This window comes from Megalopta genalis, chromosome 6 (genome assembly GCF_051020955.1).
Source record: "Megalopta genalis isolate 19385.01 chromosome 6, iyMegGena1_principal, whole genome shotgun sequence".
In the NCBI taxonomy this organism is placed as follows: Eukaryota; Metazoa; Arthropoda; class Insecta; order Hymenoptera; family Halictidae; genus Megalopta; species Megalopta genalis.
The window spans coordinates 23,996,183-24,011,417 of NC_135018.1; the positions used below are offsets into that span (position 1 = coordinate 23,996,183).

A 15,235-nucleotide genomic window follows, 5' to 3' on the forward strand; every position below is an offset into this window, starting at 1 on the left:
AAATCAAATAACTACGAACCAACTTATAATTGATTTTTTAAACAGACCCGGAGGTGTTCTGTCATTTCCTGTTCAATCAACCGACACGAATCTCATTTCGTTGTCTCCAAGGAATCGTGAGAAGATTTTTAATGCATAATTTACTTTTTGTAATATTCCTTCGCTGCGATTGGTTGCAAATATATTTCACCTTGCAGAAACATATCATTTTAGTGGTAATTTCGCGAGTAATTAAATCATTTTAATTTTGTTAACAAGTTTTAGTTGTTTTACACTTTTTGCATTAAATTTTGGCATATACTAAATTAAAATATCATTTACGAACTTTGTTAATCTTCACTGTACACCTTGCATCAAAATTTCATATGGTACACATGAGGTATCATGCACACCAGAAAATTAAAACGGCTGTCACGGTTAAACTACATATTATTTCGGGTCCGAAAAATTAGTAAATATTCTTCAGACGTTCTAAAGTAGAGATGAACAGCGTTTTTCTTAAAAATATCACTTTTACGTAAATAAAAAAATCCGGAAAGTTCACGCTTCGTAACTTGTTCAATACTTTCAACGCAGCTCGAGTTCGTCCCGACCTTCTGTCAAAGCCTCGTGCTGCGGACTGTCTCGCGGACTTTCTCTCGCGCCGTCACCTCTCATTGACCAGTGTTTTTCGTTAATAACTCGTAAACAAAGCCGCAGATTGCATTTTCGCAAAGGAAAAAGTTACTTAGAATGACCTCAACTACCCCACATTTCCGTATTGCGAGACATTTTGGGGACACCCTGTATATTTACAAATGTATCAGGTACATAATAACCTTTTATAATTTTGAAGTAAAAACAATGAAACTGATATGAGTTGTATTCTATTTTGTTGAGAGTGTTTCATGAAACTTGCGTTGACTCTTAACATAATTTCGGATTTTCAGCTGAGCTAAAACGAAAAAATGCGGAATCTTCTCGATTAATATACATTTGGCTCTGGCCTCAGCCAAAATAAAATAGTAATCTCGATTATTTCCAAAATGACGGCACTTCCAAGTGAAATTAGTCGATTTTTTAAATATTTTTTAGCCTTTACTACGTTAAAAAGTTAAGGAAGAAAAGTTGGTTTATGCGAACAGGGCATAAAAAAGCATAAGTAAAAATGCATAAGTCAAGTACAAATCTTTAAAGATATAAAAAGAATTTAATGATTAAGGAAAGGATTAGTAAAGAAAAGATAAGTTACTATTAGAAAAGGTAGCAAATTAGAAAATGCATAGAATCTTCATTCCCCAAACATTATAATAAAAATAGTTTGCTTCCTCTCTCCAGCGATTGGTACTAGTGTCCATGATCGCGATTCTGCAGCGTTCGATTCTTTTTTCGTTTGGCCACTGAACTAGCTCGGGGCAGACGAAACCGGTCCGGGTTCAATTCGAGTGCCAACAAAATATTGTCACCGCATTCGAGAGCCGCGTTGAACAAATTTTCCACCCATAGAATTGCTGAACAGAAGAAAAACTTTTTTACCCAGGGGCCGAGCGGATCGTTTCGTTGCGGGATCGACGAGAAGAAATAAATACGCCGAGACAGAACCAGTCGATGTTTTTCGACGCTTTAACAGAGACAAAACCCTGTATTTTTATTCTTCGGGTAACGCCGGATGGAAATGCCTACTCTTCCATTTGCTCAAACTGTTTTAAACGTTAATTATATCAAAGTCTTCTTCAGTCTATCTACAGCTTTTTTAACACTAGAATTATCATACCAGTTAAAACGATTGGTTTCTGATCTTTTCTTTTACAATTCCTAATACTATAAAAATATTATAATACAAATCGTAGGAAGTTTAAATAAATCCAATCTTACCATTGTTATGAAACAATATACATTAGTCATGTTTAAAGCTTGGCAGTTCTAGTGTAAAATACCAATTTACAGAAATACAGTACAATTTTTTAGTCACTCGAATGAACACTATTTTGTAAGTCATCACAGTTCGTAATTTATTATGGACCATTATTCATCCATGGCATTTGTGAATTTGACAAATTAAACAAATACTAGCAACATAACTGGTTTCTGATTTTTTATAAGTTTTGTAAGCGTATATTATTAGACCGTCGATCTATGGACTGTGGGCATAAAGGCAATTTTTATTCTTTCTTGAATAATTTTAATAAGTTGAAATTAAGACCGTTGCATTCTCGGTTACTTTGCGTCTTTACACCATTTTGTATCTCACCTAGCCATTTTTGCTTTAAATGCATGTTATCTGCAGTCTGTACACAATCGAAATCGTACGAAGTTTGAGTAATTCTAGTAACAATAATAAAAATAATAACATTTTCCTTGTATTTTTAGTAGAAGAAACTCTTTACCCTATCTATGATAATTAGTTTTTACAAACAAAGGATGAAACTTGTTTATCCCCAACAGAAATGTCACACAGTAAGTTAAAATTAAAATGAGGTATTAAATGTAAGTAAAATGTTGAATTTTATGCTTCTGCTGTCTTCTGCACGCTGTAAATGCGCAAAGATTTGCAGTCTGGCAACGACAGCGCTACAAAGAGATTTAATTCGGTTGGTAATTAGAAGACCACAGATTTTATGCATTCATGACCAAAATAAACAGGCACAAATACAAAGTTGAAAAGAAATCAAAAGAATTTATGGATACTGTTACATTATTTTTAACTTATTACAATTATTCAAAAAGGAAAGACAGTACTATCAAACTTAGGGGTTTCTTACAATTAACTTAGAGGATTTTTATTTTGCATAAAGATCCGCAGTCTAATAATTAGTATCGAAGCACGCTCTCTATCGGTAAACGTAGTCGGTACTGAAACATTAAAACATTTATGTTTTCGGTAACCGAACGCACTTTCCCCGTAATTTTCTCTTATCTTCGTGTAACTGCATAAAAGTCGGTAAACGCAGAGTTAAATCGTTAAGCACATGTCGGGCACAACCCGTCTCCCTTGGGAAACGTAGGACGGTGTCGGTTACATGGAACTATCACTCAAAAGTTTGGGTACACGTGTCGGCGAGAATGGTACTCCGCAGCTCATACTCCCGCTGTAATATTAATGCTCTATTTATCTCCGCCAACACACAGTGGCCTGCAGAAAGATATCGGATCGTAACACCTTTTCGTGTTTTAGCAACGATTTATCATCACATTACTGTGAATAATATATTACTCCGTCGCAGTGATAAGGCGACATCGGGCTGCGTTTATTTGCTAAGCAATTAACTTTATCATGCAATTTATCACGAAATTTTGCACCCAAAAAGTTTTACAGAAACAGTTTTTATAAGATAAAATACAAAATCTTATTTATAATCATAGTTTTTATTTTTATTCTTTATTTTATTCTCCATCGTTTTTAACGTTTACCTTATAATGGAACATCGAACACATTTTTTAACGAATTCTTCCATGCTTTTCTTTGACCCCAGAATCTCTAATAGATACACTGTACTCTACAGAAAGCTCCTATTTGCAATACAATATATGAATCTAAAATATGACCAGAAATGAAAAAGAAGGACCAATGAGAAGGCGAGTACTCTACTCGCACTCTGATTGGTTCGTGTTTCTCATTAGCAACTCGTTAACGAAGACGCTTATAGATCATTTTCGCTGAGGAGAAAGTTATAGCGAAATGACCTGGGGGATCACATTTTTCAACGGCTTACAATGTTCTCGGGACACTCTGTATATATTTTTCTTTGACATCTTGCCTCACCTTATACAGTATTTATTTCTGTTAAAATATTCAAACGATTATTCGAAATACAAACGTGGTGTCTAACGTCAACAATCAAATAGTTTCGTGAACATGAATGAAAAGCTATGCAATACGCACCTCAAAAGGGAGGATATTTCACTCGAAAAAAGGTCAAACCTTTTCCGAAAGGATTTATGAAAAATTATAAGCCGTGCGAGGATGTGCCTACGAAGGTGCTGCATGACAAAATTATGGGACCTTGTTAAAGCTCTTAAAAAGCCAATACGGGCTGCAAGAAGCTCCTGAAAATATCGTAGAGTCTGCGAAAAAGAGCGGAACTGGATAAAAAGATTGTAGCCGAGGTAAAAGACAAAGGGTTTTAAAAAACAGGGTTAAATCGGAAAAGGTTTGCGAGGACAGTTTTAATGGTTGTGTTACGGCCAGACGAGGGAATACAGACGTGCCTAGAGCCGACGAACATCACGATGCATTCTCGCATAAAGGGCCAGCTACGAGTAAAACGACGCCGGAAGAAACTCTGTTGGCCAAAGAGAAACAGTTACCGTGCGTGGTGTAAACACCGAATGTAAATGGAAATGCTTTGTTCGGTGGAAGAAGCGGAAGAAGTAAAGGCTCGGCCGCCCGATCGCGCGCGCACGCGTGCATGCGTGCGTGACCGCGATCGCTTTTGAATCCGATTCCGAGCCGAGAACCGGCACGATCGGATCGACAGCGATCGAACGATCGAAAAACAAGAACAACGGCTGATCAACGATGCATCCTTCATAAATATTCAAATGTTTATACGGGCCGCGAACGCGTGTTTAGCGCGTTTGCGCTCCACCACTCCCAACGGGCCAGGACAAATACGCCGATAATGAAGATAAACGAGGAGCGAAGTTCCTCGTGGGAACAACAGATCGTCCTTGATAGAGAGTGCCCGGGACTGTATCGAGTGCACGGCAGACGCTTCCACGTCGAATTGCATCCGGTTTCCGACGGAATACCTTCGACCTCGGCAATTGATTACAACAGAGTTTGGTTGGGGCTGCGCCAGTTTCCCTGCCGTCTGTAAGTATACTTTACACCTACAAATTTGAATATTGCGTCAGAAGGCTGGGGTAACTGCCGTGTTCGTATTTAGCGTCGAAATTATGCCACGTCAGTTCATTATTTATTACTTATTTTCTACATGTTCGTTCGTAACGGTAATTTATGCACCAAAGTATAATATCTGAACGCTTTTTAACCCTTTGCATTCGACTGACGACTCCGAGGCACCAATAAAAACTGTCACGTCACGTTTCAAAATAATTTTATTAATCAAATTTGTTTATATTTAAAGAACTGTCGAAAGCGTAACTGTTGCATGAGTCACAAAATTCAATTTCATATGTTCAAAACACACCAGGTTATATAAAATAGAAACACCATGGGTCGAAAAAGCTATATTAAATTTTGCGTTAATTTGGCTTCGAGTGCAAAGGGTTAAAACGAAATAATTGTTTTAAATTCTGTTGTTTATAAAATATTTGATCAATTACCTTGATCAAATACCTTTGTACAACTTTTAATTGCATTTGCATTTAAGTGCATTTTTTTTATCGCATCGTGTAGTTAATGTTAAAATACATTCGGGCGTGTATAATGATTTGATCTTGAAACGATCTTCGACTCCAAACGAATGACGTATGTTTCCAAAAATGATTTGGAGGTCAACTTTTAAATGCATGCCTGAATGTATTTTAACGCCGGCTTTCCGATGCAATAAAAAAATATGCACTCATGCAAATCAGCATCGATGACCACGTATACACAAAAAAAAATAATCTCGAGAAAAGATACTTTTGCATCGTACTTGTCTCTTGATTACCAGCCGATTACACCCCGTATAAAGCCGTAATAATAATATGGACAACAGACATCTCTTCTACTATACTTTCTTATTTTAATCAGCACTTAAAAAGTTCAAATTGGGCAATGTTCATTTCGAGCAATAAATAATACTATATAACATATTTGATACATAAAAATGTACACGCAAACTTAATATGTGAGGCAAGCTTCAGGCAACTTTGCTATCTATAATATTTACGACAGGGCGAACTGGAGAAAATTCTGTGGATAATATTGAGAACGAATTGCTCAAACAACTGCAGTGAATAGTGCAAATGGATATTTAAAAAGGTGGAGAATGTGTAGGCAAAAAATAAGCAAGCCTACTCTAGGAGAAGCTTAATAATTTTCTTTTAAATAATCATTTCAAAAGGACTTGTTACTTGTCAAGTTTTGAAGAAATTCTTAACTCTATTGATCTTAGACTTTAAAAGAACTATTAGAAAACTTTCGATAGATTAAATGTTAATAGTTTTACACAGTTTGATGATAAGAATCATGAATTATATGCTCTATGTTCGTCATGGTAATTACATATTTAAAAAACGTTGCTTTTATTGATAGCTTCTCCGTAGCAATGCATTGCTTTGAACTTTCAAAATTAAGTTCAAAGGATCAGGCGTAGCTTGTATCGATTACATAGTAGGCAGAGTATCATATTGAGGAATGATCTAATGATATTTCCTTGTACGTATGTTCACAACTTCTACAATCAACAATGTTAACACTCGTTAACTAAATTATAGAAATTAAAAAATCTAAAATACAAAATTGGCATTCGTCGAGTAAGTAATTAAGTAAAAGAGTTAGAAGAATAAAGAAACAAGAACTGTATAACGAATGCATAATTGTACTAGTTCGATTTCGTGAAAGAAAAAGTATCGCCACTACATCCACGGGATGGAAGGGCGAAAAACGAATAGGGAATAAAGAGAATAGACAAAGAAAAGAGAATAAAGAATGCCAGCAATTTTCTCCTCCAATTAAGGACACCAATGTCCAGAACATTTCGAGCTTCGTCCTCAATTCGAACGGGAACCGTAAAATTTTATTCTCCGGGCGGAGCGTATTGTTTCGGAGCGGTTCTATTTACATGGAGCGGCAACCAATCAAGCCGGATTCAGTTTCGACGGTATTAAGCATGCCGATAATCATTTTCGAATTATCCATGCGTCACAGGCGCAGCCGGAATCGGCGATCGATCATCCCCCTTTTAAGGGTGTTCGATCAAGGGAGTCAGCGAGGGTAGAAGGATTCATGAGATGTCATGCGAGACCTGGAAGATCCGGGGGCAACCGTGATCCTCGGCGAGGGGTCAAATTTTAGGGGTGCTTTCGTTGGCGCCAGTCGGCGACCTTCCCCCGCAGAAAATTCATTTCTTCGAGTTGTTCCGAAGGGGATGCCTCGGCGATGAGTCACCGGCATGTTACACGAATTTCCTGCCTATATTTCGTGTTTCGGAGAAATTACATGCAGGGATTACGAAATGACGGAATCGACGGCATCCCCCGCTGCGTGATGATAGCTCGAGCCGAAGGGATCGATCATAGAATTTTTTATGGATACAGAAAGATATTCCACCCTTCGAGTTTCTTCGATCGCTGAGCACGACTTGTATTCAATTAGTGGGAAGTTGAATTATGTATCTCGGATATCTGGTTGCGTGATAGAATGTCATCTGTTATTGGCCGAGACCGACGAAGTAGCTGAATCTCCTGGAACATAAATTTTTCGATATAAAGCCTTGATTACTTTAAATATCTTAGTTATTTTTGCAGTTACAGGCACAGATGGGCGAAGAAAAAAGTTGTTTCGCTTTAAATTTAGAACGGCAAATATATTTAACCCTGTCTATTTTGTCGAGTTCTCAAGATTGTCGACTATGATGTTCGACCATAAAACAGATAGATTCAATTTGAAAATGGCCCTGTATAGAAAGATAAAAATCTTTTTCGTCTGCTTGAAAGTAACCGAATTTTCAGGGATCAATTTCAATCTTTTTTGGGGTGAATTTAAGCAGCCAAAAAATATGGTGAAATACGTGCGTGTATATGCCTTATCCCTAAAGTTTCATAATTTCCTGATTTTCTTGATCGAAAATCTTTCCATCTGAAGCATACAGCACTTCCACAGAAGTCGGCTTTTTATTTAATCGAACTTTCAAACTCGTCAGTGCGAAATATTCCTTCCCTCATTTGTCCTGTCGATCTCGTAAAAAAGAATAATAAATAATACTAATAGTCCGGTCGGAAACTTGTTCGCGATTTCCTTCGTTTCCAGCGGCTATTGAAGCCATGATAAAGAGCTCAACTTTCTGTCTAAACTTTTAATCCTAGAGAAACAATACACAAAACTTTTTCCATTCCGTCCATTTAAAGTCGACGGGGTATAAGAAAAAACAACACAGTCGAAGCGAACGGCAGTAAATTTTGTTCATCTAGACATTTTTATGAATTTTACGGATCATTGAGGATGTCATTGCACCGTAATTTTGTGCCCGATTAATACAATTCCGGAACGCCTGCAACTCCGTGCAGCACCTATTTTTCTCGATAGATCCAACCATCGACAATAGAATAATCGTGAATATAATATACGGGTATGAATATATTTGCAGGTTATTCACCGTCACCTTCAACGTCTTTGTTCGTTTTCGCTCGTGTATGCTGTAGAATGCGGCGTGCATATCGAAAAACACATTCCGGATGCATTATTTGCCACGTATATTGCATGGTCCGCTGAGTCGGCATCCCATTGTAAATAGACCAAATATGCTTTTGTTGGAAATATCAGCCAACAGTAGGAGATTCAAGGAGTTAGGTGCATGCACACCATTTATGTGCATATTATTTACGCACATTATTACATAGCGTGCCTATCGCTGCGTGAGCGACTCGACGATATTCACCGAAATTGCCTCGGGACTCCAATCTGCTCGGCCATACTCCAAAGAAAGGAATCGTGAGATCGAAAATGACGGTTCCTCATCGAATCTGCTTCAACTTTCGAGAGCTATATAGCGTCCCCTCTCTGTAAGCACGCTCTATCGACTCTATAATGTACACAAACTCCTCCTCGTCACTTCGTTTGACTTATTTTGTCCTTTCGAGTGACGAAACTTATTTTCTTTTGCTTCGAATGTTCGCCAGGATAGTTATTGAAAACGGAAGAATACATTTCGCACAATTTTAAAATTAATTTGATAAAGCTGAGACAAGAAATGTCTTTTGAGTTCCAAATGAGTACACTCTAAATAAGTAGGTAATGAAACATTATTTTAGAAATAATGTGTACAGAATCTTCACATTGGATTTTCCATTAAATACAGTTTATGATGCAAAATCTGTCGGGGAGAGGAGGTGAGAGAACCTGGGAGGTGGGAACCTGGACACGTCGATTTTGATGAAATTTCGGTGAGAGGTAGTATTATGTTTTCGGCCATTAAACATATTGGAAAGGTAAAAGCAGCTCGTAAATGTATTTTCCATCCCCAACGTTAAGAACTGTATTTTTCTCACTTTTTGGTGGCCGATAATAAAAATACCTGTCAAACATTTTGCCCGAAAATCACCTCCGACAGAAATTTCATCAAAACTGATGTGTCAATATATTTTCCTTCTTGTTATATTCTGCAGCATGCACTGTATTTAATAGCACATCGGAAAGTATTTCGTACATATTTACACGCGATGAAACTCTTCATTATTCACCTAAGGCATCGTCTTTTAGTTAAAAAACGTCTAAAATTGTTTTTAAAATAACAAAATACAATTGTGTTCGAAAATGATAAGAAATCATTAAAATTTCTAATTTTTTTAAATATAGAAGTACGGCCATATATATTTAAAGAGAAAAGTTGTTTGATCTGTGTATAGTTGAACTCTATTTATCTGAACTGCATTTATTCGAATGAAATTTTGGACAATGCTCGATATAGTGACCTTCTGCTGAACTCCTATAGTCGAGCGATACTTCAATTATATGAACATTTGCTGTTACCGTCTGAGAAATTAATTGAGTGTTTGGTTACATTCATTTATCTGAACGCTAACGTCGGTTATTTGAACGAAAAGTCACAAGTAGTGGATATGATCAGCGAACTTCTATTATATGTATGGATCTTATTATACATATAGGTATGAACTGGTCGATCACCGTCGAGTTCATCTAAATAGAGTTCTACTTTGTAGCAAAAAAACCCCTAATGTCCAGCAACTAGCTTGCAAGGGAATACTCAGATGTAACCTTCATCAATATCAATAAAAGAAGACAGGTCGATAGATTTACACCTGCAGCGAGCGTAACCATAATTATAGGCGTAGATGAACAGCCAATTTTAAAAAAAGGTATGTATGAAAGTTTGAAAAACGCGTAGTGAGGTATGGATATATAACTGGACTAAACGACATGAATGCTTCTAGATGATAGAACAATCAGACTACTAGAGACCATAATTAGAATGCTTTTTCTAAATTTTGCTATTGCTTAGAATGACAAAAGCGAATAAAAAACTCTCGTTTTTTAATATTTTTATCCGAGCCTATAACGAAAAGTAAACAAATATGTCTTGTAGATCTCTGTAAGTTAGTAAGCATATTAAAAATTTCACCGAAATCGGATGAGCTCGGTAATAGCTCTAAACAATTAAATATCGCTAAATATCGATTTTTGACACTTTCGATCAATAAGTGTGAGAAATTTGCAATTTCTACAATCTTTAACATTGCATTGACATTACATTATAGGCTCAGATAAAAAAGTTAAAAAACGAGAGTCTTTTATTTTATTTTGTCATTCCAAGTAATAGCAAAACTGTAACAAAGTAGTTTAGTCATTGTCTAGCATACTAGTTTCTCAATCATCTAAAAAAAAAAATTCAAATCGTTTATTCCAATTTTAAAAAAATTATTGCGTTTTAAAAAGTGTCCGAATATTAATGGGAGTCACTGTAGATCCATCGCCGTATCAAAATTCATTGCTGTTGGTGCTGGAGACATCCGAGACATCCTTGTTACATTTGCTCCTAGAAGCAGCGACCTCTCCTTACTGATTGTACAGAATGAAACGAGGAACCGAACAACTGCGAAACTTTTCGAAATCCGCGGCATCTGGCACCCCCCGAAGATCACGTCCCGGTCGAACACGAAATTCGGTGGTATTGCCGCGAACGATTGCATTCTCTAGGAATTTGTTGAGGGCTGGAAACCGTTTGCGGTCGGACCGTCGAGTCGCGCCGCCGGGTCGCGTCGCGTCGTCTCTGTCGTTGCAACGCGATGCACGGTGCACATCCCGAGCGTGGCGCGGATGCATTATTCGCCGCGTTATTGCACGCGCCGTTGAACCGGCTCCATTGTAAATTGGTCGGGTGCGCGTTTGTTGGAAATGTTGCCCGAGGGAGAGGCAGAGTTGCGTGCAAAACGGGCGGAGACCCCTGGCCGGGGGTGAGACCGTGCCCGTGCCCGGTGAAAGCCCTTATATTGAATACGTGGCTTACATCTCAATATCTCGATGCACTTACACGATGCGCCATCGATACGTCTTCCCGCGGCGCCTCGCAGGAACCTATGACGGACGGCTTGTTGTCCGCGCATAAATTATTATTGTCATTACCGTTCTAACCGCGCGAACATCCTCGCGAGATTGGACGCATTAAGGAAAGTGCTGCGAGCAACCACGGTGCATTCAAATTCGAAAATTTTCATTGCCGTTTCGCGATGCTCGGCAGACTTTCGAGTTTAGGTGCAACGGTGTCGTATGTACTGCGGCGGCAAAATTGTACGACACCCTGCGATTATTTGATTAGCCCTAACATGCTTAAGAGAGAGTCGAAAAATCTCTACAGGATTTGAAACATGTAGTTTGAGTTCTAAGAATATCGTTTTATAAATTTCTTATATTTTATTTTTGCATTGATAGGTACCCAAATGTATTATTTAATAGTAATGTATATACATGTAAATATACCACGACCAGAAGAAATAATATTTATAGCACTTTTTCTTATATAGATAGAAAATGACACTTCCTTAAGCAGATCTTAGTACTTTTTCTAATACTTTAAGCATCCCAGGATTAACACGAAACCTATCGAACTCTAAAAGTGTTATAATCTAATAAATGTGTTATAAAAATTGCAAGAATGAATTTATTTAAACTTTTCTCTATTTTGATTACAATGTAAACTGGAATGCCTTCAGATCTCTTTACAGGAAGACTGTAAAATATACATACTTCTACATATTTCAGTGCCATGTCTTATTTTTTTTATCGGGGAAAAATCAAGATTGACGACATTTCGTTCTCTCGTGTGCAGTTTTTTATAAAAGAGATCGTTTCATAGACGACCATCTCGCAGATTTTCTATAGTAAAAAAACCATGAAGATTTTTAATTTGGACGTGTTTGGCTATGGCAGTAACTAAAACGAAAGAAGAAAATCGATAATTTAAAAAACAGTGGGACTTTGAAGTTTAATTATCGATTTATTCATATTTTATTAGAGACTTCAAGGAAAATGTTTTGAAATAATTTTAGTTTGAACTATAGTAATTCATGAGGATGCAGATAAAATGTTAAGCCAACTGTTCAAGTCGGTTCTGAAATATCATAAACGCTGTTTTAAGAAGCATAAATCTGTAAAACCGTGTCTAACCCTCCGTTGTCATGCTGGTTCAAAATATTCCACTTTTCTTTTCGAAAAAATGATATCGTCGTAAGAAGACTGAAATTAACAATTAATTCAATATACTTATAAGCAAGATATCTACCTCTAATAAAGGAAACAATGTTCTAGAATGTTCAAATTATGTTCTCCAATTTTTTGGTCTCAATAGTATTGTTAGATTTCGAGTAACAATTGTTTAAAAACGGAATCGTGTCTGTGTAATCAAGTATGACATATGTGTTTTGCATCGTATGTTCCGAAAACCAGTTAAGAAATAATTACGGAAGAGTCCCCAACATATTTTCTTCCAATACATAATGCAAATGACGCGTTAAATGGGAATCTTATCTGCTCGAACACATTCGGAAAGCGTTCTACATATATAGATACACACTGCAATATTATCGCGCAATTCGAAGGCAGACCGATCATTATAGAATATATGGCTACCTAGATCGACCGCATCCTAGTTTAGCTTCCACTAATTAATCTGAAATTTCCTAGCAGCTTCGACGAACGGGTTGCACAGCTAATAGACCTCGATCTAAATTCACATTGCCAATTATCTCATCGCGGTTTAATTAACAAGCATCAACTCGTGAATACAATGCTGTCAGTATTGATAATAGATTAATTTATTTGGTGCACTTATGTTCAAAATATTTATATATCATGTACGAGGAGCATACTTGTAGATTATGCTTGAATAAACAAATAGTTCCGAAGTATAGTAAAACCTTGTTTATCATATCAACGGAAATATAAAACGATTTTCGTAATTTTTAATGTTATTATTAAGAGTTAATTATTTTGTTCGTTATATTTGAAAATGATTACTTTGTGTTGCTAAGAATTAATTGTTTTGTTAATTACTCTGTTTTACAATTTAATCGTGTACTTATGAATAAGTATACACGTATTCCTGCAACTGTGAATATACTCGACAGTAGTTTGGATAACGAACTTCAATTATGAGTTCGTATATCTGATGTATTACATTACTTCGTTCGTCTAAACAAGATGTGGATAAACGAGAGTCTGCTGTAATTAAAGGTCACAGAGCCATCGGCGGATAAGTTTTTACCTAAATATAGTTCGTAAACCATGAATATTTTCGTTTCATTAGTCACAGAATCATTAGAAAAACTAAATTATATACAACGTATACGGTTTCCTATTATCTCGAAACTCACTTAAACTCCTGCTGTGTTTGAAGCTTTTTAGATACAGAGCCACGGAAAAGACACTAAATATTCTAATAAACGTGATACATGCAAGCAGTATGCAGTATGTTCCAAGACGACAGCATTCGTAGAATATATAAATTGTGAGCTTGATGATTTAAAAACTGTTTTCTAATTATAATTATAAGCAATGAAAAAAATAGATGAGCATTTTTATCTACATATTAGCATAGAAATATTTGGATCCTCAACAACACACCGGTGGCCTTCCACGTAAACCTTTTACCGATGGCTTCGCGAATGTTAATATTGTTTAAATTAAATTGAGAATATCTGCATTTATAAAATATCTGCATTAAATCTGCGTTTTCATTACCCTGAATCTCGATGTGAGATGGTATCCAATAGAATTTGATTTTTCTGTTGTTTGTGATTTTTGCGAAGATCTTGAAAATTTTTCTTCCTATTTCTGAGATGTAAGGATTTATTTTTATATTCAGTTTGGTCGATTCCATGACCTATTTCCGGATCCATATTGTTTCTCCAGGATTAGTGAATCGAAGTGTGTAGGAAATCTTAATTTTAGGAATAGCATCCCCGTGTGGATACCGTAAAACTGGTATGCATATTGGCTCACGAGAAACGTTCCAACGATCCCATCTTATCTGTGCAGAAGGAATCGCCGTGATTCCATTTGTGCTCCGATTTTCTCCTCTCCATAGTCTTGTTCACCATCGCAAGGCATTACAAAGTTCGAGCGATGAAATCTACTTACGTTTTCGAAGGAATTTACGCGTCTACTCGCTCTATTTTCCAGAGGAACATGTATTGGCACGAAATAGGATTCCATTCTGAACCTGTTGAACTGTTTACTGAGTTCCCTCAAGGTCTTTTTGTGAAGCTATCACTACGTACGAAGTGTTCCGAGTTTTGCTAGTCCGATAACCTCGTCTCACCGCACCTGTCGGTTTTCTAACAGTGATTTTTGATCACTAATTTTGCAGTTCGATAATTAATTGACGATTGTTATAGATATCCCTGTAACTCGAAATACGAAAAGTAGACGGCTGGTTTTCTGCATCTACTATGATAGAAAATATTAGATGAAACTTAAAACAGTAGAGAGACCAAACGAATTTAAGAGTTTCTATACATGAATTCCGACTCACTGAAATTATTCACGTCCAGAATTCACGTCTTGGAAACGACTATCTGGCTCCCGTTTGTTGCAAGGGATTGAACGAAACTGTTTCTGAGAAATTTAATTTTTAGGCAATGGCATATTACGAACATTGAATCGTGTTTAAACAATTTTTAAACAGAGCAAGACGCAATCAATGAATCACTTTTATCGAACATTTTCCAATTTCACATTTCCTTTTAGATTGATAAAATCAAGCCTAGATTATAGGATAATGGATAAACAATACTAGTTTATCCAATGTTCTTTAAGAATGGAGTTACTCATAAATATTTTAAAACGTTTTGGCTTCATTTTTCGCATCTCTAAATTATTTTCTGATACGCAACCATTCGCACTTCGTATATCTCGCTTGTTCATTCTATTGTATCTACATCGTTATCTGGGCGACTCACAAAAAAAAAATGACAAATAACTTTACTACAAAGTGTCCAGCACAGATTTCTTCGATATATTTCCTATCGCATTTCATGTTTTATGTTCATATTTTCTCATAATTATGCCCCTCTCCTACTACGCCTTAGGCTCGATACCGTTCATCCCCGCCGATCCATGGCTGATCTACTT

At 36.6% G+C, this 15,235-nt stretch overlaps 2 protein-coding genes across 6 annotated transcripts in view; one reads left to right on the plus strand and one right to left on the minus strand.

Annotated features, from left to right (window-relative positions):
* Window positions 1-15,235, plus strand: part of Fas1 (fasciclin 1 Fas1 domain-containing) — a 526,663-nt gene that overhangs the window by 352,934 nt on the left and 158,494 nt on the right. The gene's annotated exons all lie outside the window — the stretch shown is intronic.
* Orc3 (origin recognition complex subunit 3) overlaps window positions 2,940-15,235 on the minus strand; it is a 50,782-nt gene continuing 38,486 nt past the window's right edge. The window contains exon 13 of the mRNA XM_076523014.1: window positions 2,940-7,335. Within this exon, the coding sequence (XP_076379129.1) occupies window positions 7,243-7,335 (93 nt within the window). The 3' untranslated portion in view covers window positions 2,940-7,242. The remainder of the gene's footprint in view (window positions 7,336-15,235) is intronic.